Source organism: Trachurus japonicus, chromosome 22 (genome assembly GCF_045865225.1).
Source record: "Trachurus japonicus isolate A0001 chromosome 22, Traja_1.0".
Lineage (NCBI taxonomy): Eukaryota > Metazoa > Chordata > Actinopteri > Carangiformes > Carangidae > Trachurus > Trachurus japonicus.
Window position 1 is genome coordinate 16,033,249 of NC_140928.1, and position 25,342 is coordinate 16,058,590.

General features: G+C 41.6%; 1 protein-coding gene across 1 annotated transcript in view; it reads right to left on the minus strand.

Moving 5' to 3' along the window:
• Nucleotides 1-1,723: 1,723 nt before the first annotated feature.
• LOC146963777 (uncharacterized) overlaps nt 1,724-25,342 on the minus strand; it is a 59,815-nt gene continuing 36,196 nt past the window's right edge. Inside the window, exons 16-24 of the mRNA XM_085768025.1 lie at nt 24,553-25,197; nt 23,721-24,440; nt 19,537-20,181; nt 18,689-19,423; nt 15,343-17,134; nt 12,489-12,665; nt 8,578-8,754; nt 2,649-2,695; nt 1,724-2,349 (exon numbers count right to left, since the gene is read on the minus strand). Of these exons, the coding sequence (XP_085624151.1) occupies nt 1,823-2,349; nt 2,649-2,695; nt 8,578-8,754; nt 12,489-12,665; nt 15,343-17,134; nt 18,689-19,423; nt 19,537-20,181; nt 23,721-24,440; nt 24,553-25,197 (5,465 nt within the window). The 3' untranslated portion in view covers nt 1,724-1,822. The remainder of the gene's footprint in view (nt 2,350-2,648; nt 2,696-8,577; nt 8,755-12,488; nt 12,666-15,342; nt 17,135-18,688; nt 19,424-19,536; nt 20,182-23,720; nt 24,441-24,552; nt 25,198-25,342) is intronic.

The following is a 25,342-nucleotide window of genomic DNA, read 5'->3' on the forward strand; positions in this document are numbered from 1 at the left end:
TCTTTTCTGCCATTTTTTACCTTGTCTTTCTCTATTATCATTCTTTTGCCACAAGTTTCCGTCTTCCAATCCTCAGTCCTCTCTACAACCTCTAATAAAACAGTTATTATACACATGCAAATATGTATCACTGTATATACTGTACCCACATACAGATCAAATGAGTTGTATAAAAGGCCAAGTTTATTCAAATGTTTATTTCAAGAATAGAAAATAACTTTTCAAGATTTCATTAGTCTTATTTATCTTTTCTATATTTGGCATTTTTTTCATGTACCAGTGAGTACACAGAAATATTTCAATAAAACCCTCTTGACAGCCAGGTCCTACATAAAAAAACAAAATAAAATTGTAGCTACTTGTTATGGCTGTAGTATAGTGTTTCAGGCTGTGCTTCTAGTAACGACACTTTCAATTTTTCTGTGCAGTCTAAGGCAAATTTTCACATTTAAAAAATGAAACTATTTTCTTTGAATATTTAGTAGAAAAACATTTGTAGACAAAAGGAAGTCAGCAATACTTGTATAAATGTGGACAAATGAAAAAACATTAAATGTTTTAAAGGTACATTGTGTAGGAATTACTCCCATCTAACGTTGCAGTTGTATATCACAAGCAACTCAATCGTATTTTTCATGCTGCATTCACGTGAAATTGGGCAGACGGCAGACGGACAACAGCCGCTGCACGTAACGGCATAAATAAGCCTCAATGTAAACAAGTGGTCGTCAGCACGAGGCAAAACAATACACGTGACAATATGTTGTCATGGCGATGTCGTATTGTTTACCTGACCCACGTTTTACCGGCTTTCTCTCCACTTCTGTGACTAAAATGACATCTGGTTTGTTACCGACGACGGCTGTCTGCCCGACTGCACCTGAATGCAGCATCAGTGTAATGGTGCAGACACACCAACTCCGGCGGCGACGGATCCCGACGCAGCTAATCGCCGACCGCACCGGCGAGTGGGCGGGTCTGTGTGACGTGGTGCGGAGCATGAGTTTCGCTCTGCCGTTTCCAACATGGCGGCCGGGTCACAAACGATCTCATTTTACAGTTAAACAACACACTAAAGTATGTTTCTGAAAACATTTGAGGCGGGAAATGTGTAGTGCAGTAACAGAATCTTGATTCACATTTGATCAACACAACCTAGTTTGATAGTTTGAACAAAGTTTCTGGAGCCGGCTGCATCCGTCAGACGGACCCAATTTGCATAAAGTAGAAGTGGAGTCGTGATTATGGAAATTCACATACGGCGACTGGACCGTCAACTGGACGTGTCGGATCCATCATGCACCGCGCGACCGGAGCGCTTGCTCTGCATAGACAATGAATGGGATCCGTTGACTTGACGTCCGTTGCCGGAGTTGGTGTGTCTGCACCATAACGCTCCATTCCTCCTCACTGCGTTACTGTGGTGACTTTTCACAGACGCCACCTCGACCTGAGCCGACAGCTCCGGTGTCTCCGCTGAGTTTACTGGAACACTTCAGTTTGTTGATGGGGGTGATTAATGAAAAACATACTTTTGAACAAAATATTCGATTTTCCTGAATAGATAACAGGAGAAGTTACACAATGTCCCTTTTAAATAATATGTATCAGTTTGTATCAGCTCACAAAAACTAGCCATAAAAAGTCTGTTCCATCTTGTCTATGAACACAAAATATTGTAAATTGTATTTGTGAAAACATGCACAGCATAATGATGTTTCACATATTTCACATGTGCTGAGCTGATGAAGTTATATTTTGCTAATCTATCAAAATTTCAGGTAGAACATTAGGCCATCACTTGTTCTCATCTTAGAGATTCTCACTCCATGTCACACAAAGTCACTGAGCCTTTCTTAAACCAGAAAGCTGGGAAGAGTGGTTCAGTGAATTCGGCAGTGAAGGTGTGTATGAGTGTCAGCTTTCCTGATGTGACACTGTAATAACTCAGAGAGCCACCTTCCCAATCCAGAAACACTGCTATTCTTTGGCAAGTGGGCTGTTTAATCTGTTTGGATGTCTTTCCATGTATGGCAGTATATCCAGTCCCTGAGCAGAGCAGACTCCAGGACATGTCATTGCATCCTAGGCCACTTCTTCTGTCCCATGTCCTTCCCACCTCTGCGTATGACACTGCGATACCAACTTCTCCTTTCCACTCCACCTCCCAGTAGCAGAGGTCTTTCAGACCCTCCTGACAAAACACCTGAGTCCTCTTAAACCTTTCTTCATTTTCAGGTCGTGCGGCCTTCTCCTCCCTCTTGCGTACAGTTCTGACTTTTCTGTTCCCTTCACAGAGAATAAGTCTCTTGCTTGCTGTATCTTCATTGAACGTTGGGTGTGCAAAATCTGACAAAGCAAACAGAGTTCAGTGTGTTGATGTTTATGTGCACTTCGATGCCATGGACTATCCATCCATACATGATGGCATCTAAATATGGATTTTGATTGTATTTGTTAGTTTGTTTGAAAACTTATAACTATTTACAAAAAAAAAAGTATCCGATGACACATACTATCTTATTGCAATCTAGACTTACCTGTAAGTTTGGTGACAGAGACGATATCTCACCCTCATTTCAAAATTGTCAGCCAATGGTATATTGAAATTACAATACACTTGAAATTAGCTTCAGAGAAAGACTTACATTTCTTCAGTCCTGGTTTTAACCGATGTGCACAACAATGGTCCAAACTGTACAAAAAGAAGATATTAGTACTGTCACAAACAGGAAATATCAATATCAGGAATTCAAGTTTGGAGAAACCTCAGGGTGAGCAACAGAGGAGGGATGCCTCACCCAGGACGTGCAGACGTGCAATAGATGTTGTATACATACAGATGTTACTGGTTCAAAATTGCGGACTTCACGCGTGGTTCACGCGAGACGCCACAAGACTCAGGCATTTTTTTTCTTTGGCGAGACAAGAGGTTTTAATGAAAAGCCTCAATGTGCGAAAACAACCACCAGGTGGCATCTGTGAGAACGGAGGACGACAGGCGGATGACTCAGTGATCTGTGCAGTAATCCACAGTTTAAACTCTAGGCTATTAAACTAGAACTAACTACTGTATACCCTGCCTAAATCACAGAAACTATTGTAATATGATAAAGCCTGTCTTGCTTTATGACTTGATGATTATGTATCACAAATTATGAAGGATCATCTGCGCAAGGCAAAGATGATAGCATCAACAAAACACGGCGTAACACATGCGGCTGTATGGGACAGGCTTTTATTTAATTCAGAACAAACCGCTTAGCAAAAATGGAAAATATAGTCTATAATAATTAATTGATCTGTTGTTTGGCCACTGTTTGAAAATAACCCGAATTATGAGCAAATAATCTGATCCAGAGCAGCAGTCATAATCAGACTTCTTCTAAATAAACCTAAACATTAAATAACTGGGTCAGGTTGGACCATGGGGTTTTTTTTTTCTCTTCTTCTTCACAGGAGAAAATGAGGTGCGCTGTGCTCACGGACGCGTTGATGTTTTGTGATTTATCTGCTGCCTTGACTCTGCCCTTTATACATGTGCGTTCAGATTAACAATAAGACAAGCCATGGTTGAGTTTATTGAGTTAATAATCAGCATCTTAGTACCTCTGATCCGGAGCGATAGTGTTATGAAAATCGCTACAGTTGAACTGGTCTGGTTTTTAGCTGCTCAATCTCATTGTTTCAAAGAAAAGGGATTGATTTTTATAACGAAATGAAACGAAAACAATATTATATTGATACATTGTTGTAAAAAAAATCCAAAAGAAACGAAAATGAACTAAAGAAAATAACTTTCACACACACATTAAAACAGTGCGATTGGTTGAAAGCTGATAATTAGCCATGTGCTTATAAGATGATTGGCCGAAACCAAGAACAAAGCCGCGTGAATGGCCAATCGCCATGTGTTAACGGACACACATCGACTCCTGATCTTTCCTCGTCGCAAGCCTTGATGTCTCCGCTGGTTCTATCTTCAACCTCGGACAGCATTAACATCTCTCACCAACACCCCGATGTAAGCTTGAGGCATGTCGGACCTGAAGACCATGCTCGAGTCCGTCACCAGAGCCACGGCCAGGTGGGACGTTTTGGGTGCCTACTGTTCCGGAGAGTCATTTCAGAGGACAATTACCGAGCCTGGGCCAAAACGACAAACTGGGACGGATGTGAAGAACTTTGTAGTGCAGTCACTGAGAACGGAGTTTCCAGGCATGGACAGAAAGGACTTGAAAGACTGCATAGATAAGATCAACGAGTTCTTCCGAACTCCGAGAAGATCATCTGAGGGTCCTATCCTCACCCTACTGTAGCCTAGCCTACAGTAGCCTACAGTACTTGATGCTACAATGTGTGTGTGTTTTTTCTTCTTCAATAAAATGTTTTCATATCCAAGTTTGCTTGAGGCATCTTATTTTGTCAAGTGATTCAAAAAGCAGTAAGCAAGGTTATTATAGCCTATAAAGCTAGAGAAAAAAATCAGTTCTTTGTTCTAAAGACTCATTTTATTGTGGGAAATATTCATTTACTAGAGACAAGGGAGACACACATTAGGGCAGGTGCAGAGTGAAAACAGGCAAAAATAGAGAAAAAACACAAGCATATAATAAAAGCCCAGGCTTTGCTTTGCTTAAATCGCTCAAATCAACCGGCGTTTCTTAGGACGGCCAGTCTCTTGCACTCCTCTCCCTCACTTTAGCACCTTGTGGGGGACAGCTCTCCATTTCAGCACCTCCACCCCGACAGCCCCCCTCCCCCTCCTCCCTCTGCCTCAAGCTTACATCGGGGTGTTGGTGAGAGATGTTAATGCTGTCCGAGGTTGAAGATAGAACCAGCGGAGACATCAAGGCTTGCGACGAGGAAAGATCAGGAGTCGATGTGTGTCCGTTAACACATGGCGATTGGCCATTCACGCGGCTTTGTTCTTGGTTTCGGCCAATCAGCTTATAAGCACATGGCTAATTATCAGCTTTCAACCAATCGCACTGTTTTAATGTGTGTGTGAAAGTTATTTTCTTTAGTTCATTTTCGTTTCTTTTGGATTTTTTTTACAACAATGTATCAATATAATATTGTTTTCGTTTCATTTCGTTATAAAAATCAATCCCTTTTCTTTGAAACAATGAGATTGAGCAGCTAAAAACCAGACCAGTTCAACTGTAGCGATTTTCATAACACTATCGCTCCGGATCAGAGGTACTAAGATGCTGATTATTAACTCAATAAACTCAACCATGGCTTGTCTTATTGTTAATCTGAACGCACATGTATAAAGGGCAGAGTCAAGGCAGCAGATAAATCACAAAACATCAACGCGTCCGTGAGCACAGCGCACCTCATTTTCTCCTGTGAAGAAGAAGAGAAAAAAAAACCCCATGGTCCGACCTGACTCAGTTATTTAATGTTTAGGTTTATTTAGAAGAAGTCTGATTATGACTGCTGCTCTGGATCAGATTATTTGCTCATAATTCGGGTTATTTTCAAACAGTGGCCAAACAACAGATCAATTAATTATTATAGACTATATTTTCCATTTTTGCTAAGCGGTTTGTTCTGAATTAAATAAAAGCCTGTCCCATACAGCCGCATGTGTTACGCCGTGTTTTGTTGATGCTATCATCTTTGCCTTGCGCAGATGATCCTTCATAATTAAAAATAAAAAGTCCAGGCCGGCTGCATGGCTGACGGTGTCACCACTCTCATTATCACTGGCTGTTTGTGTTGTCTGTCAAAAAATGGATGAATGAAACCTATCGACTTTGTATCGGCCGCGTCTTCTATCGAGGGAAAGTTATTTATCCTATGTTTTATCGCCCAGCCCCAAAGTGACACAGACCCGTTCATTCACAAGAAATCATCCAGCTGCACTCTCAAACAAGGTGCGGAGTGAGAAATCTGCGGCACTACTGCACAGTACTGTAGTTGGCTCATTTTAAAAACACATTTTGGAGATGACGAGACAGATGACCAAAAAAAGAGAGTGAGACGTGGGCTATAGTCTACTGTAGCTGCCGTCGTTACATTTTGTAATTGAAAAACTAGGCTACTATATTATTTACTGTCTGCAGCTAGTTCTCCTTTCATCCTCTTGTATTCTGTATCATGAACAGCGCCACTCCTAATCGCGGCTACATTGTGTGACTGTCAGCATTGTCCCCAAAACGTCTGAGCAGTATTTAGTACGGTGCTGCCACCTAGAGGAAAACAGTTGTGGTGAAAAGACACGCGTTCACGCGATCCTGCAGTGCAGGAAAAACCCCGCAATTTTGAACCAGTAACATCTGTAGAAGAAAGCAGTTTATAATGCAGTATATGCAAAAACATGGAAATTATTAACAAGAATGAAGGCAGCTTCTGGTGGGAGGGATGCAGGGAGAGCAGGCCAGCTTAAAGGTAGGGTTGGAAATTCTGGAAAAATGGTTCTAGCAGGCCACATTTTGAAAGTACACATGTCAAAAGTCCCAGCCCCTTTCCTCAGACTGCTCTCTGAAGCCACACCTTCACCTTTCCGCGGACGTGGGTGAAGACACCCAACGCACAATGCCAGAGCTACACTGCCACCCACCAGACTGGAGTCTCTGATCGTGCAAGCGGGAGGAGGGAGAGGGGGAGAGAGACAGCAGCTTGATTGGGCGTAGGCAGAACTAGACATGAAGGCATCTGATTGGTTTTTTGCTCTTGGAGCGAAAAGCAGAGTTTTGTCAGTCCTGCCGCTTCCACAGAGATCTGATTATTTTCGTTCCTTTTTCTGAATTCATAATGTATTGACTACTCTCAGGATAGAAGGACCATTTCACCCAGTATAACAAAAACTTGTTCTGAACAGGATTACCAGCTATAACTTTAATGGGGGTAGTGGATGGCAGACTGATTCATGAGAAGGGAGGGCAGGCCGGTTTAACAGCAGGGGAAAGGGGAGGGGGGGCGATGCAGGCAGTAGTTGGTGCACCGCTGCTTGCAGAGACAAAGGTTGCCATTATCTGAACAAAGCAGCAGTGGACCTCATAACCACCTAGTCAAGTAGAAAACCCTCCAGATGAAGAAAATCAACAACAAAGCATAAAATACATAGGCCTTCTTTATAGTCTACAGGTAGTGATAATATTCTAGATCTATTAAGACCCTGGGTTGCCCTTAACTTAAAGATCCAAAAACTCTCTTGTTTGCTGAGTTGTCTTCCCTTATGGGTTGTGGTTTACCTATGGCCCAGAAGGATGGAAAGATCGCTGTTATGCATTTACATTTTTTCCTCAAGATGAGTGCCTTGGTATTTTTTTTGTTTTTACTTTACTGTAATCATATTTAACTAATCAGTGAGTATAAAGCTTTACAGATTCTGCTTATTTTTTCTTTTCAACATCTACAGTCTATTTGATTGAATTTGCCACTGGAGACCTTTAGTGATGGATTTGTGGATTCTTTGGATGCAGGATCTTGGCTTGCTAGGTCCTAACCTGAATTCTGGTGATTCGATTTGATTTCTGCTTCTGCAGATTAGGCATTTGTGTTCATTGTCCCAAACTATGGAACAACCCCCCACTGCACATCAGACAAGCCCCCTCACTGTCCATCTTTAAAACTCGTCTTAAAACCCATTTTTATGGCTTTCAACCCAGCATGAGGCTCTGCTCTTGTTTTAGTGTTTTGTATTACGGCCCGAGCGGACAACGTCCCGCAAGGGACCTATTGTAATCGTAATGTTTATTATTCTTTGTATGAAGTGATTGCATTTTTGGAGCCTTTCCGGAAGACCCCTTCCCATAGGGCTTTTCTTGGACTAGGCACATGAAATTAGGTACACATGTGTAAGTTTACCAGACGAAGAAAAAGGTCTCTTGCACCAGTCATCTACTTCAAACAGGAAGTCGGCCATTTTGATTTTGGCTCGTCATTTTGGCGTGATTACCACATTATCACAGATCATCCAGAGACCATGCTGACCCTTTGACCTGCATGTCTGTAGGTCAAAGGGTGTGGCTGCCACATGCTACCATAATGGAACCATCACCATGCATATTCAAGCAGCTCTCTCTCCCACATACTTCATCCCAACTGCTTCAAATTGTATGTACATGATAACAGTCCCACTCTCTACGCCTCCATATGCTCAAAGGCAATCTTGAACATGCTGCCCCCTTGTGGAAACAGGAAGTGCCGTATTTTACATCAACATTGTCCGACTTGCTCAAAACTTCACATGTGATGACCACCCACACCTTAGCTCACCTGGCCACATCTGGTTAACGCCCCCTGGTGGATGAACGGAGAATTGCATTTTTTTGCTCCTTCCAGGTTTTCTCTCACTTCTCACTTCGCGCCACAGCCAGAAGTGGCATGGGGGAGCAAGGGCCCGATCATCGCTACTTGCGGCTTTAATTGTTTTTATTGTTTTATTCTTTTTATATTGTCTTAAGGTTTTATGTCTTACGTTCTATTCTTATGTACAGCATTTTGTTCTTGTTGTTTTTAAAGTGCTTTATAAATGAAGATGAGTTCAGTTGAATTGTTGTATAGAATGTATTGTATAATGTAATGTATATAACATGTATTTATCCAGATATCGTAACATACCATAGTGTCTCCAGCTCCTTATTTGGATCCTCACGTATGGCACAGAGCTCACGTTCCCCACCCTCTGCTGGGTGATTGTAGCTCAGATCCAGATGTTTCAAACTAGAAGTTGCGTTGAGCCTAATAGCTGAGGCTAGGGCGGAGCAGCCTTTCTCTGTCACCTGACAACCTGACAGCCTACACACACACACACACACACACACACACACACACACACACACACACACACACACACACACACACACACACACACACACACACACACACACACACACACACACACACACACACACACACACACAAACACAAACAAACACGTATTATCAGGAGTAATATGTGAAAATATCATTAGGATCACTCAACTCTATCTCACATGCAGTCAAGACATTCACAAAGTTGCATTTCCACTGCAGGAACTTTTGGGTAATTTTACAGGGCCGGGCGTGCAATATTATGCGACGATTGAAACTGCAATTAAAGGGGAACTATGCAAGTCCGCTCGCTTTTCCGCTGTTCTGGTTATGCTGCTCTCAGCCATGTGCATTTGTTTACAACGAAGCCAGCGAAAAATCAATAAATTGAGCAGTGGATAATGTTAGATAACATAAATGATGTTACGGCATGTGTGTTTGTGTAGTCTTGACTAGGGGTGTCAACATCTACACGTGTAAACGTGTACACGGATAACAAATCATAACCGTTTAGAAAAATCAATAATCGTTTGTGTTCATGTTCCAGTTCAACAAAACCTCGGTACGGTACTACGAAGCTGGTTATCAACTTGCTCCTGACGCTCAGCTCAACAGCTGAGCAGCGTATTCCCTCAGCTGAACATCTGTAGGCGGAGAGAGAAAGTCAACAGCAGCGGATCACCGTGATCTCTCCCTCCGGTCAAACGCTCCGTTCTGATCCAGATCCACTGGACTTTCAAAGTAAAGGTGACGCCAGCTGAAAATGAGTTAAATAGTGAAACAGCGGCGCTTTTATAGCCGATTTTATGATTAAACTCTGAACCTGGTCAGGATGAGGTTATGAATTAAGTAGGGCTGCAACAACTAATCGATAAAATCGAAAAAAATCGATTATTAAATTCGTTGGCAACAAATTTGATTATCGATTCGTTGGGTAGCGATTAACTTGGCCCAGAGCCAGGGAAAAAAGGAAATATTTCTTATCTTTACCCGTGTCCAAAACAGTCAGCAGCAGCAGTCATCCAGCTCCAATAATCCACTAATATTATTTCCGTTTACATCGCGTTCCTGGCGGCCAGCCTGTTTCATTCATTTGCATCATGTTAAAAAAAAAGACGTGTTTTTAGCGGAGGCAACAGCCGTGTTTCTGATCAACCGGACCTGTGTTGTCCGGGTCCACCGCGTTGTTTACTCCCGGTCCAACGTTACTCCCACACAGACACGGTCGGCGCGGCTCGGACGCGGTGTGTCACGGACATGGTCACGGACTGTCTGGACCGGTGGTCTGGACTCGGTACCGGCAGCAGAGAGGCTTCACTGTCTCCTCTGTCAGCCTCTCCTGTCAGGACGCTGAAGCTAAAGCTAAAGCTAAAGCTAACGTTAGCTAAAACTTTTTTCTTTTTTTTCACACAATGCAAATGAATGAAACACGCTGGCCGCGAGGAACGTGATGCAAACGGGAATAATATGGATTATTAAACTGTTGGAATTTGATGACTGCTGCTGCTGACTGATTTGGACACCTGGAGTAAAGGTAAGAAATATTTCTTTGAGGTTTGATCAGCTGTTCCTCTGCTCAGAGCTCGGTGTGTGGAGGACTCAGATTTAAGCAATATTACCCGAGAAGGTGTGCTTTTGTGACCACCGCGATCACAACTCGTGTCTCTCCGACTTTGTAACGTTACACACATGGGAGGGAGATAATCCTCTCGGCTTTAACGGGGAAGTTTACAAATATATTAACAAAAAATAAAATAACATAATTGTTCTATAAATGTGACTTTGGCAGCTGTCAGGAACAACCTGCAGGAGGTCAATGTAGTTTGTGACTTATTTTCACGAGTAATAAATTACGTTTTTTAAAATAAAAGGGGGAAAAATCCATGTTGCCATGGAGATGTGTAAACATGACATGGCGAAGTAATATTTTCAGTGATGAGTCAGCCGTGCTGTAATGCTGATTTGAGCACGTTCTAAATATCTTATTGACCAATCAGATTGCTTGGTCGGAACTACTTGTTGTATAATAGAGATTTGATCATCATTTACCCGTTTTATTTTATAGTGATGGGGGCTATTACAGTTAATACCGATGTTTACATCAGATTGCTGCTGTGGGTGTGTGACCGGAGGGTCCAGCCTGTCCCCCCGCGGTGACTGATGTTTATCACGTTGTGATTACGTGGGCCGGTCGGGGAAGCGGGCTGTGAGCCAAACTGAAAACTGTCGGAGTAACGTCAGGTTGTTGTCGGTTGATCCGGTGAATGATCAACTTTCAGGGTTGATCAGAATTTTCCTCTGGATGTAAACATGCTGCAGACTTCCACTTCCACAGCAAATCAGGCAGTGCCCTAATGAATTTTGTCTATTATTATTTTTTAATGTATTATTAGTTTAACAGCTCTGGGCCGTTCAAGTAACTTAAAAAAACTTATTTGTGCAATTTTTTGCACTAATATTGTCCATTTGGAATAACATTCTGTTTTTGAATTAAGTTAGGGAGAAATTAATAAAAAATACCAGTGACATGCTGGAGAAACAACTCCTCCTCTCGTTCTTCTCTTCCGTACAATGTAAATCAAATTTGTGCCTTTTTTAAATCCGATTAATCGAAGAAATAATCGACAGATTAATCGATTATCAAAATAATCGTTAGTTGCAGCCCTAGAGTTAAGCATAAGTTACCATGGTGATCTATTCGGGTTGAAAGAGAGACACCTTTGTAGTACAGGAGAGCCTGGCTTTAGACTCAACTTACCTCGCTAACCCACTAAACTGGCTTCACAGTAGCCTACACCCCTCCGTCTCCTCCTCTCTCTCTTCACGCTGCGCCGGTGGGGTGTGTTCACGCCCAGCACAACGTCTGAACGGAGAGGAGCCCCAATGAGCCCCGTGGGCACACAAGCAGCGCGTCAATGTCACCTTGCAGCCCGGAGCTGAAATCAAACGCTTCCATAGAAAAAGTGTAGGCTAATTGGTGCAGAATAAACTTGTAAATTAATGCTGCTCTCGATCCGACCCTTCCTTCTATTCTGACTCTTTTAAACAGTAACAACAGAACCATTTGATTATATTATAGATTTCCCATCTGTGCTGAGCGTTGTTTGAAATTAATAATAATAATTTTAAAAAGCCCCCCCCCTTCCGTGTTACCGTGTAGACGTCGGTTACAAGCCCTGTGTACACGTGTAGAAAAAATTGTAAACGTTGACACTCCTAGTCTTAACTTCTTAACCGTCATAAACAAAAGATTACAGTACAGAGGTTACAGAGCGCGTTTGTGTCGCGGGGTGCAGAGACGAGAGCTGGGGCGGCGACCGAGTAACTTACACTGAGGCAGAGAGCCTCCGTTCTCACTCATAAAACCCCTGCTTTTTTTTTTTTTTCAAGAAAGCGTCTACACTGCCGGATAAAACAACAAGAGCAGTAAAAACAATAAAAAATGCACAACAACTGCACGATGATTGAAACCCCCACGGGTCCTGGTCTGCATGGAGGATGGTTCCTGTAAAATATCCTACCCTCCCTTTACCAGGAACCCCTGCAGTGGAAACGCGCCTAATTATAAGACTGGCCCTTGTTGCAGTCCAGGTTGCCAAAAAATAGGAATAGCAGAAAGAGGAATTTACTTTAATTGTAATTGACGAAACTCATGATTTTTATCCAGAGTTTCTACGTATGTTGTGGATGCAAATTTACCTAACTAAACTGTTTACTTACTTGAGAGTCTCCAGTTTACAGTGTACACTCTTTAGGCCATCACCAAGTAGCTCTATACCTGAATCCAGCAGGTCATTATGACTCAAGTCCAGTTTTGTGAGGTTAGACGATGCACATGTGAGGACTGAGGATGTTAAGCCTTTGCAGGACTCCTCAGTGAGCTTGCACCAACTCAACCTGTGAAAGAATTAGTAATCAGAAATTCCCAAGAAGCATCAATTACAGTATGCACTAGGGGTGTAACGGTACACACAAGTCACGGTTCGTTACATACCTCGGTTCAGGGGTCACGGTTCGATACGGTTTCGGTACAACAGACACTAATTGAATGTAAAACTAAAATCTATAAAAAAAATAGAATATAAAATTTAGGGCTGACCTCCAAAAGTCGACTATTCGACGATTCGATTCGGAGGGGTCTGATTCGACTATGAACCTCGTAGTCGAATCTAACCAAGACCGTACCATTCTGACTATATGGGGGTGCCCACGGCTGCTGAGCATAAATTGTTACATAGAATGTCTTTTTTCGTTATAAAAAGACTATTTTGATACAAAATCTGCCTACTTTCTGTTAATAAAGAGTTCAAAATGATGTGTGCGTTTAAACGGTAGTCTTAGCTTCTTACTACGTATTAATAAATCACCCACTGCAGTTGCACAATCAAATGAGCGGAGGTTTGTTTTTTTTTCTCAAATGAGCGGAGGTGAGCAGCACTACAGGACCGTCAACGTCACGGTACTCAGAAGTCACTGCAGAACACTCACGGAGTGGCAAAAAGACGAGGGGCAGAGCCGCCAAAGTTTAAAACCAAGGAAGTCTGACAGTCTAACTTTGTCAACATTTATCATGCATGACCTGACAGAACAGCAAAACATTGTGAGGACATCTGACTTTGACCGAGTTACATTCAAGAACCTGCTTTCAATCACGGAAAATAAATTAACTCCAGCGGTGATTTTCTTTTCGATGGATCAGCTGTGTTTACCGTTTCAAGTGTCAATAGTTCTGATGGTTAGACAGATGAATTAGTCTCTAACACATCCTAAAGTTTGACATATGTCAGAGTTTTTCAGAAGAGGAACTTGTTTTTTTTTCTGACTTCCGAGTTGTCATGAACGCACCATAAGTGTCGGGAGTCACAGCTGTAATCAGCCTGTCTGTCTCTCTGCCGGTGCCGCGGTCACACTGTGTGTGTTACAGGATTGATTAACGTAATGTACGGATTGTCGAGTCCTTCTGACCTCTGTTTGTTTTGATACTACATGTTTTACCCAGTTTCTCTGTGTCCACGACCACCGCTATCCTTCACCACGTTGAGGGATGTTTGATTTGCCTCTCACAGTCCGAGCAAAAGGAGCGTTGTCCAGGGCAACGTGACATAAACGCATACCCTGGCTCACAATGGCTACTAAAAATCATCCAAAGTGTGGAAAATAAATAAAGGTATTTGTTTTACACCTACCATATTTTTTGGGTGTTTTAGCTCTTTTGTTTGAAACGGGAAAAAGTCGCAAATTTGCTGCTATCTAAAAAAAAAGGTTCGACGATCAGTCGACTACGGCAAAATCTGACGAATCAGATTCGACTATGAAAATCCTTAGTCGAAAACAGCCCTAATAAAATTAAAAAAGTCCATTAGGAGTGTTATAATGCCATTCATTAATTCTAGAGGGAAAAAAAACTTGCGCTTGCGCAACTATTATTAAAAAAACAAAAACAAGGAACTAACAGCAATGTTGGTTTACACAGTTAATTTAGACAAGATGCCAGTTGCTTTGGTGATGTTTCTGGTCCTGTCTGTGTTCATGTCAAGAGGCTTAAAAGCAGCGGGATAAGTTGTTACACACATGTTGTCTTTTTCCTTGCACCAGTGATTGACGTGTGTGTGTGTGTGTGTGTGTGGGAGGGGGGGGGGGTTAGATGCGTTTCTAGCGATGCAGTGCGCACCAGTGAAATAGCGCAGAGTCGCCAACGGACTTTGTCCGGTCGACTAGTCCCGAGCTACTGCAGTCTATGGTCACGAGCCGTCGCCGCCTCCGTTGTGTTTCATTGAGAAGCCACTGTGACATAAATGAGGCAGGCGGCTCTCTTAACTTCACTCTCTCATCACTTCTCTTCTTCGTCTGTTATGACGGTTGTGGCAGCTTTGAGGCTCATTACCGCAACCTAGATAGGAGTGAGTACTGGACTTTTTAAAAAAAAATTTTTATTTTCATTCAGACGTATTCGTCGTGTGACTGTGCACCGAACCATGACCCCCGTACCGTGATGGCACAGGACAGATACATATACCGTTACACCCCTAGTATGCACTATAGCAATGACTGAATGTGTGTAATTATTTGGCTCAGTGCTAGTGTTTCCCTTTTTGCCTATGGTCTGTAATTATACTATATGTAAGTTTACATGGGCCCAACTTATAGCTTGCCTGAGTTGGCAGAAAAAAATGGAACTTCCAGGTACACAGTCACAGTGACTGGCTAAGTAGTGGACAAACATCAGAAGAAGGCAGTGGTGATAGATGTAACAATCCCAAGTGACAGCAAGAAGAAGGAACAGGTATGCAAGGCATGAGAAATACCAAAGGGTGAAAGAAGAGCTAGAAAAGATGTGGGAAGTGATGATTACAGTGATCCTTCCTTATTTGGAAGACAGAGAAAAGATTTATGCATGGGAAACCTATAAATTACACTGCCCATCATGCCGATCAGGACAAGAAGAAAGCCATGCCACCTATTAGAGAGCTCAATAGATTTATGACAGCAAAGCCTCATATCACAAGAATGCTGAAATAAGATGACTTACATTTTACATGCTGACAAACTCATACTAGCAAGAACAAGTACTTACAAAGTTGTTTTGGAGACTTTGACCACTGGTAACATTCCCAGAAAAACTTTCTCTGATTTCAGGTACTTCTTCAGATCAAACACATCAAGATTTTCGTCTGACATTAGCAGCACAAAGGTCAGAGCCGACCACTGGGAGGCAGAATAGGTTTCAAATAGCTTTTTTGACTTAAGGTCCTTTTTGATATCTTCAACCAGAGAATGGTCATTCAGCTCATTCAGACAGTGGAAAAGACTGATATTTTTATCTGGATCGCTTTTCTCTTGGTTGATCTTGCTCTTGATGTACTCAATTGTTCTCTTGTTTATCTCCTTGCTGTTCTTCGTCTCTTTCAGCACATCTCTCAGTAGATTTTGATTTGTCTCCAGAGAGAGACCAAGCAGGAAACGTAGAAACATATCCCAGTCTCCTGTTTTGCTATCTAAAGCCTTGTCCACTGCTGTCTTGTAGAGGTCTGATCCAGGAGAGTCTGAAAGCAGGTTTTCACTGTTGTTACTGAATGCATGTGTCACATGAAAAGCTGCCAGAAACTCTTGAATGCTCAGGTGGACAAAACAGAAAAATGTCTTCTGATCCGTTCCACAACCCTCTCGTTTGACCTGAGTGAATAACCCTGAAAAAACTGCTGTTTTTTCTATGTCAATACCACAGTCTTTAAGGTTTTTTTCAGTGAAGAGAAGGTTTCCTTTCTTTAGCTCCTCAAAAGCCAGTTTTCCTAAAGATAGGACAGTTTCCTTGTTCCTTTCATTCCAGCATGGTACTGCATCAGAGCTCTCACTTGTCCCCTCTCCTCCATACTTCACATTGGCCTGTTTGCATTGCAGCAAAAGAAAGTGTATGTACAGGTCTGTTAGGGTCTTGGGCATTTTCTCATCCTTCTCTTCTTCATTTTGGGTGGGTGACTTCAGTAACTCCCCCAGAACTTGTGAAGTGATCCAACAGAAAACTGGGATGTGACACATGATATAAAGGCTCCTTGATTTCTTGACATGTGACAAGATTTTCTCTGCCAAATCCTTATCACTGAATCTCTTCCTGAAGTACTCCTCTTTCTGGTCGTCATTGAATCCTCTGACCTCTGTGACCCGGTCTACTTTATCAGCAGGGATCTTATTGGATGCTGCAGGTCGGGAGGTGATCCAGATTTGAGCTTTAGGAAGCAAGTTTCCTCTGATAAGATTTACTAGCAGAGCATTTACTGAAGTTGCCGTTCTTACGTCTCTGCAGTCCACACATTCACTGAAGTTAGGATCAAGGCGACATTCATCAAAACCATCTAGGACAATCAGAATTGGATACTTGTCATAGTCATTTATTTCAGATTTCTTCATATCAGGAAAGAACAGATGAAGAAGTTCCTCTAAACTGTGTTCTCCCTCTTTTCTCAAATTCAGCTCACGGAATGGAAGTGGAAATGTAAAAAATGTGTTTTCATTGACTGTACCGTCCACCCAGTCCAGCATGTACTTCATGGAGGCAAATGTTTTTCCAATGCCTGCCATTCCAATTGTTAGCACAGTCCTCATGTATCTATTTTCTCCAGATGCAGGTTTGAAGATATCGTGATATTTGATGGGTTTTTCTTCTCTTGGTTTGAATTTTGCATCCTGAACCTGTCGGGCCTCATGCTGAAGATTGACCTCTCCCCTCTCCCCCTCTATGATGTACAGATCTGTGTAGATTTCATTCAGAAGAGCACAGGTTTCCTGCTTATCAATTCCCTCAGACACATGGGCAAATTGCTTCTTTAGCTGAGATTTGAGTTTCTTTTGACTTGTGATGTCAGGCTTTTCTGTAAGAAAATATTTGAAGTTATTGGATTACGTGACATACATACTACATACATGAATACATACATGTATACAAACATACACACTATTGACCAAAATGCTAAGACCGGGGGAAAATTTACAAGAATTTGCATTTCACACTGGTGGATGATGGTTGTGCTTCAAAAATGCAAAATGAAGGAACTGGAGCAAGAGACAAAAAAACAGAGTGGGCAATTTATCGAAAACTGCATTTAAACTTAAACAGGCTGTTCATCAGATGATCAAAAGTTTAAGACCAAAGCCCCCAAAAAACAGAACTAAAAGTGCCAAAAAAGAACTCAGTGGTGAGTAGCCCCACCATTCTTGTTGATTACTTAAAAAATAGCCAGCCGCTGTTTGACGCTCCTGCACAACCTGAAGCTCCATTGTTCCACTGAAGGAAAAAGCACCCCAGACCGTCTTATGGTTCTTGGGCTGCAGTCAGCACCAGTAAGGGCCTTAATTTGGGTTGAGTATTGGCCTGTGTCTTCACCGACAGCCCATAGAACCCTCCGGCTCAGTGCAGATGAATTTTTTTTGGGTCTACCACTTGACTTTTTTGTCCCATAACCCTCAGGATCTCTAAAGAAATTTAAAATGGCTGTTTTACTGCGTCCAACCTAGGCAGCGATGGCGCGTTGCAAGAGGCTTGTGCAACTCAACAATCCTGCCACGTTCAGGTCAGAAAGCCTTTTTGCCTTTACCATCAGGAGGTCATGACAGTACAAATGCATGAAAGAAATTTTTGCACAGACATTGACTTTTTAAGACCATGGTCTTAAACTTTTGATCAGCTGATGAACAGCCTGTTTGAGTTTAAATATAGTTTTCAATAACTTGCCAACTCTTGTTGTTTTTTGTCTCTTGCTCCTCTTTTTGCACTTTGAAACACAACTTAGAACCTGGTTACGATCCACCAGTGCAAAATGTGAATTCTTGTAATTTTTCTCCCAGTCTACATATTTTGTTCAGGAGTGTATGTATATATAATTTACATTTGTTTGAATATACAGTCAACAACAAACAAGCAATGTTTGTCCAAATAGTAAGCCATGGTAGTGGTCACACATCTACATCTTTGTAGCATTGTTCATCCTTCCATCCAGTTTCTGGTGTTGAGATACTTCTTTTAGCCACTGGCTCACAAGTCACTCACATGCAAGCTGACAGCTGAGAGCTCACTTGTGCTGGTGATATTAACTTATTTATTTACTAATTTTAGTGGTTTAGCGAAGCACTGTGTTCTGTGTTCTGTGTTGTGTAGTCCTGCCCACTACCTTCTTAAAATGTGTCAATGCATGACAGGCCGCCAAAATAATGCACCATGTCGGTCATGTAAAACTGTGTGAGACGGATAAAATGTACACCATGAGCAAAGCCAAAAATGATCAGTATCAACCATGGATCAGCCCATCACAGTCATAGATAATCATCACTACTGTCTGATACTACAAAAAAGTATTTGGAACATCACTTATGTGAACATGCTTGAGTGTGACTCTGCCCTTAGCCTACTAAAGTCTTAATGAGCTTACCTCGTATTTCTGTCACCCTGTGAAAAAAGTTTTTAGGCAACTGTTCAGCAGTTGAAGGTCTGCAGGTTATCCAGATCTGGGCAGAAGGAAGCAGGTTTCCTTTGATGAGGTTTGTCAGTAGTACATCCACTGAGGCTGGCTCTCTGACATCGGTCAAGATGTTGGTGTTGTTGAAGTCAAGAGCAAGTTTAGACATGTCCAGTCCATCCAAGATGAATAAAACTCTGAACCGTGCATAGTTAGATATGACATATTCTTTGGTTTCCTTGAAGAAATGATTGAGAAGTCCCACTAGACTGACTTTTTCCTCTTTTATCATCTCAAGCTTTGAGAATGTAAGTGAAAATAGAAGTTCTTCTTTGCCCATGTGGGCATTTGCTGAGTCTTTCCACCAAGTGAAGAAGGAGCTCTCTTCGTTACTTTTAGCCCATGTTTGTATTAATTTCTGCAGATGGAAGGATTTTCCTATTTTGGCTTTTCCACGAGTCAGCACAGCTCTGATGGGTTTTCCTTGTTCCTCTTTGAAGATTTCCGATATCTGACTGACCTTTTTCGGTGATTTTGGCACAGTTAGTCCATCTTTGTTTTCATCACTGTCACCATCCATTATGACTTCTCTGATGATATGTTCTGTGGTCTGTTGATTAGGATGATTGGTGTTTTCAATTTGAGTGATTTTGTTCTTTGATATATTCTTCAGGATGGATACTAGCTGTTTTCGGCGATTCAAGGTCTCTGTACAAATAGAAAATGTTCAAAATATTACACCAGTTTTTTTTTTAACTTGTTTTAAAACTCATTGAAATGAAAATAATGAAATTTCAAACAAGATAGTTTAAACTATTTACCTCGACATTCTGTCTCTCTCTTAATATATTCACAAGGTATCTTGTCAACTCCTGAAGGTCGAGAGATGATCCAGAGACGAGCTGAGGGAAGTAACTTCCCCTTGATGAGGTTTGTTAGCAGCTCATCCATGGAGGCTCGCTCTTTTATGCCAGTCAGCTCCTTGTTGTTTTCAAAGTCAAGAGGAAGTTTACTTTGTTCCAGATCATCAAGGATGAAAGTTAATTTATACTTATCATAGTCGGGAACTCTTGGGTTTGTGACCTCAGCAAAGAAATGATTAAGCAGATCTTCTATACTTAGATCTTCATTTCCTCTTGAGTTCAGCTCACTGAAATGAAGTGGCACTATCAAGTCTGTGTCTTTGTTGGATTTGCCCTCTGCCCAGTCAACCATGAACTTCCTTGTTTTAAATGTTTTACCAATACCAGCCACTCCCTTCAGTAGCACTGTTCGCACTTTGTTTTGTGAAGATCTAAATATTTCATCAAAGCCATTTAGAAGCGTTTGTTGATCTTCTTTATCTGGGACACTTTTTATCTCATAGAGCTCTGTGTAATCAGGTTGACTCTTCTCAGCTTTGTAATCTTCAGGGAATCTCTTCTTCAGGTGATTTCTGAGTCTCTGTTTGATGACCTCTTCTTTCTCTAAAGTGAGAGAATATGGTAGAGATTATGTAAATATGCACACAATAAGGGGATATTCCTCTACCTGTCACGCTAAATATTGTTTTTGGTAATGGCTTAAAACTGATCTACTTCAAACCAGCAATTTACTAACCAAAGTATTTGACAAGTCATTAATGGCGACTTTAAAACCATTTAAGATGGTTTTAGATGGTGGTAATAGCATTTTGATTTGTATCATCGTCTCCATTATCTTGCATTATTTTCTGTCAAATTCAGTAATCCTTAGTAAAAAGAGACACACAGGGGCGGTGCGTGGCGCAGCGGTTAAGGCGGCCGCCCCATGTAGAGGCTACAGTCCTCAACGCAGGCGTCCCCGGTCTGCCCCGCGTCGGGCAGACCTTTCCTGCATGTCGTTCCCCCTCTCTCTGCCTCCCCCCTTCCTGTCTATCTCACTATGGCTATCAAATAAAGGCAAAAAAGACACACACAATGTGGTTACACTGCTTATCCTTACCAAACCCAGTTGAAGCGATACTAAAGAACTTTCATTTATGGTTGAGTTTGGCTGCGCCAGTGGACCAAAGCGGTAGTGTTTTGCCTGAAGGAAGACCCCATTTCCCATGAGCACCAGCACGTATAGTGTTGTAAACATCCTGATCTTCCGGCCGCATGAAACAACTCGGTGCTGACCTGTTGATCTGTATATTTTAAATCAGTATCTCCTCGTTCATGGTGTCAATGGGGTGAAATGGTGTCTGAAAAGGTGTATTTTATTTAGAAAATTAACCGGGAAACTATCAGAAACTCTAATGACTATTAAGTAGCTAATTACAAACCGATGTAGAGCGCACTGAAGAAAACCTAACCAGTATTACAGAGAGATGCAACGTGAGCTGTCAAACCTGGAGAGAGAAACTGTGCGTGTCCACGAAGTGTCATGCGAGAGTTGTCCAGATAAACTGACGACGAGAAACGGGAACGTTCAAATAAATACTCATTGAGGATTAAACATCCACTTGAGGTCTAATAACTCTCTCCTGACAAAGTACATGTATACACCCCATCAGCCGCTGCTTTCAGTCTGCAGACTTCAGATAAAGAGGAGAAAGTCAGGGTTAGTTGAAGAAAACCTGCCAGCAAGCAGGTTAGGTTCACGGAGTGTGTTGCGATGACTCAGAGTTGTGAAACCGAAAACCCAGAGTTTCCTCTAAACCTGCTTTTCTGAAACAGGGCCCAGGTTACAGGTATGAGGTGCGCCTGTAAATAAAACTTGCTCAACGCATTTCGACCTTTGCAATGTGTTTATCATTCATGTTGCCATCGCAATGACGATGAAAATATAATTAATCGTGCAGCCCTATACTCTGGTTTCCTGTGTGCCTGGGAACTTCGGGGGAGTGGAGAACCACTAGATTATGTAAAATAATCTTATTTCATGATCATTACTAAAGGAGGCAGAGGGATAACTAAACACAAGCCACACTCAGCAGAGAGAGAGAGGTAGGGAGAGATAGAGGTCATATTTGTACTGACCACTATAACCAATTTACCACATCAGAGGGTGTAAGATTTATAGACCTGCTTCCAGGGGTTCCCAAACTTTTTCAACTCAGGGCCCACTTGACAATCTAAAAAATGTTCGCGGCCCACCTTCATCCCTACATCGACCAAATGATGCGTTCTCAGAGCTTTTTTTTATTTTGTATTTTTTTAATTTAATGATAAAGATTCAGGACTGAACTGAAAGCAGGGGGCATGTAGGAAGCTCCACAGTCACTACTGTAACACAGCATGCTGATGCTGCCAGTTGGAGGAGCATCCTGACTAAATCCTGAATAACAGAGAAGGCTTCAGTTTGGGAGGATGGCATGAGTCCACTTTCATGTTTACTGAGAGTGAAACGGGCCACAGTTTGGTTTGATTTACATTGTTGTTGTTTTCCTATAACTCTCCAGAAACACCATTCTGTCCATTTCATTTTAAAGAATATTAATATTTTATTTTTTATTTTTTATCATATTTTTTTTATTCTAATATTTTCATTATAAAGATGTTCATGCCTCTCTGTTCAATGTTAGATGTACAGCTGCCTATCCCTCTCACTGCAGGTAGCCTAGTCCTAACTAATGCAGTCTGTTATTTTGGTAGAATATGATCTTCTTCTATGGATCTTGATGGATATTTAGCTTTTTTACTCTTAAAGTTTTATTGCTCTGACTCACAGGTGATCTGCAGGTTATTGTTTCACTTCACTGCTCCGACGCTCCCGTGTGTGCGTGTGTCTGTGTACAGTGCTGACATACACACTGTAACCCTGCATCTACAAGAGCCTGTTCTTCACGCCATAGACCAGTCAACATACGAGATGTGTTACCGCAGAATAAACGACACGAGCAGCTCCGTGTTTCCACTGTCGGAGTTTTTTCCTCCACTTTCTTACCGGAGTATCATCACGTTGCTATGACTGCACTCTGCTCCTCACAGCAGCAGACATGAAGCTGCTGGAGCCTCCTCTGTCTCCTCACTGGCCTGCTGCTCCACTGGACACTCAACCCTCTGCCTCCGACACTAATGAAAGTAGGCCTACTTTGACAGCCGACACAGGCGAACGGACCGGGTCGGACTGAACCGCTCCACACGTTTACCGTCACTTTAGCTGCCACTTCTAGTTGCTCCACTTCCACTCTTTTTCCAACTTTCACTGTTTCCTTCTTCACTTTAGCTTTAGCTGCTGCAGGGCGCGAGTAAAATATTCGACTCGCTCTACTCGCTCGAGTGCGTTCACAGCGCCGACGGCAGACTGACAGGCTGCTGTCGCATTTATTTCTGCCGTGTGATCAAGGAAACATGTCCATAGCCGATAATCGTAATCGCGGTCCAGATTGGATTGGATTTTGTCAGATGGGGTTGCAGTTATGAAATCTGGATTCAACAAGAGTTGATTTCTCAGTGACAACACTTGGCTTTAAGAAGGCCTTGGTAAGGGGGGGCAAATAGATCATGGAGACAATGACTACATAGAGACTTTTCTGAAATATCACATTCTTGATGCATTGATGAATATATTTCAGCAGGCATATTATAATACTTGGGCCATCTGCAAGGCCGTCATTGTGAGGCATATTCAAAAAGTAAAAACCCCTATTAATCCCGTTTGAGTCTTCACACAAATTCATCTACCTATTTTTAGTCTAATGTGCAGGTGGATGCTAGTTTCTTTTTTTATTTTATTATAAAAAGTTGATCCAATTGTTCCTAAAATATTTGGAAGATCTGAAAAGGCCATTTGATTCAAATTATTTAACCCCACCCGTGTGAAGGAGTCAACAGGAAGTCAACCAGTCTGTGCGGACACTGTATAAATAAATAAATAAATAAATAAATAATAAATACATTTCTTCTACTTCTCCTCTTACAAAAACTTAGTTTCTACAATCAACATTTCGCTCATCATGAAAAAAACAAAAACAAACCCAAATATTTAAATTAATTAAATCAAGTCAAAATACCCCAGAACTTTCTTGAACATGCTTGGCTGTGACTCTGTCCTTACTTACCTCGGATTTCGGTCACCTGATCAAAAAAGTGATCAGGCAGCTGTTCAGCAGATGAAGGTCTGGAGGTTATCCAGATCTTGGCAGAAGGAAGCAGGTTTCCTTTGATGAGGTTCGTCAGTAGTGCTTCCACAGAGGCTGGCTCTCTGACATTGGTCAAGTCATCACTGTTGTTGAAGTCAAGAGTCAGTTTAGACGTCTCCAGTCCATCCAAGATGAATAAAACTCTGAACTGTTCATAGTTAGATATGACATATTCTTTGATTTTCTTGAAGAAATGATTGAGAAGTTCCACGAGACTGATTTTTTCCTCTTTTATCATCTCAAGCTTTGAGAAGGTAAGCAAAAATATAAGTTCTTCTTTGCCCATGTGGGTATTTGCTGAGTCTTTCCACCATCTGAAGAAGAAGCTCTCTTTGTTACTTTTAGCCCATGTTTGTATGAAGTTTTTCACATGGAAGGATTTTCCAATACCAGCTTCTCCAATAGTCAGAATAGCTCTGATTGGATTTCCTTGTTTGTCTTTGAAGATTTCAGATATTTCTTTCACTGATTTTGTCTCTCTATCTCTGTCTTCATAATTGGCTTCATCTGATTTGACTTTTCTAATGATGTGTTCTGTGTTCCTCTGATTAGGATGGTTGGCATCTTTAACTTGAGTGATTTCATTCTTTAATATAGTCTTCAGGATGGATACCAGCTGTTTTCGGCGATTCAAGGTCTCTGTACAAATAGGAAATGTTCAAAATATTACACACGTTTTTTTTTAACTTGTTTTAAAACTCATTGAAATGAAAATAATGAAATTTCACACAAAATAGTTTAAGCTATTTACCTCGACATTCTGTCACTCTGTCAATATATCGAAGAGGAATCTTGTCAACTCCTGAAGGTCGAGAGATGATCCAGAGACGAGCAGAGGGAAGTAAATTCCCCTTGATGAGGTTTGTTAGCAGCTCATTGATGGAGGCTCGCTCTTTTATGTCAGTCAGCTCCTTGTCATTTTCAAAGTTAAGAGAGTCAAGTTCGCATTGTTCCAGGCCATCAAGGATGAATGTTATGTTATACTTGTCATAGGTGGGAAAGGTTTGTTGTTTAACCTCAGCAAAGAAATGACTAAGCAGATCTTCCATACTAACTTTGTCTCTTCTTGAGTTCAGCTCACTAAAGTGAAGTGGCACTATCAAGTCTATGTCTTTGTTGGACTTTCCTTTTTCCCAGTCAACCATGAACTTCCTTGTTTTAAATGTTTTACCAATACCAGCCACTCCCTTCATTAGCACTGTTCGCGCTTTGGTTTCCTCTGAAGATCCAAATATTTCTTCATTGCTTTTTAGAAGTGTTTCTTGATCTTTTTGATCTGGTTTAGTTTTTATCTCGTAGAGCTCTGTGTGACTCTCACGTTGACTGTGCTCATCTTTATAGTCTTTGGTGAATCTCTCCTTCAGATAATCTCTGAGTCTCTGTTTGGCATCTTTTCCTAAAGTGAGAAATTACAGTAGAAATTACTTAAAATGTCCCAACAAAGTAGTCATGTTGTAATAGGATTTTTTTTTACTGTGGAAAGAAGTAATGGCATCTATGTAATGCATTATAAGAATGTGTTGCCTTGCAAAATATTTCCC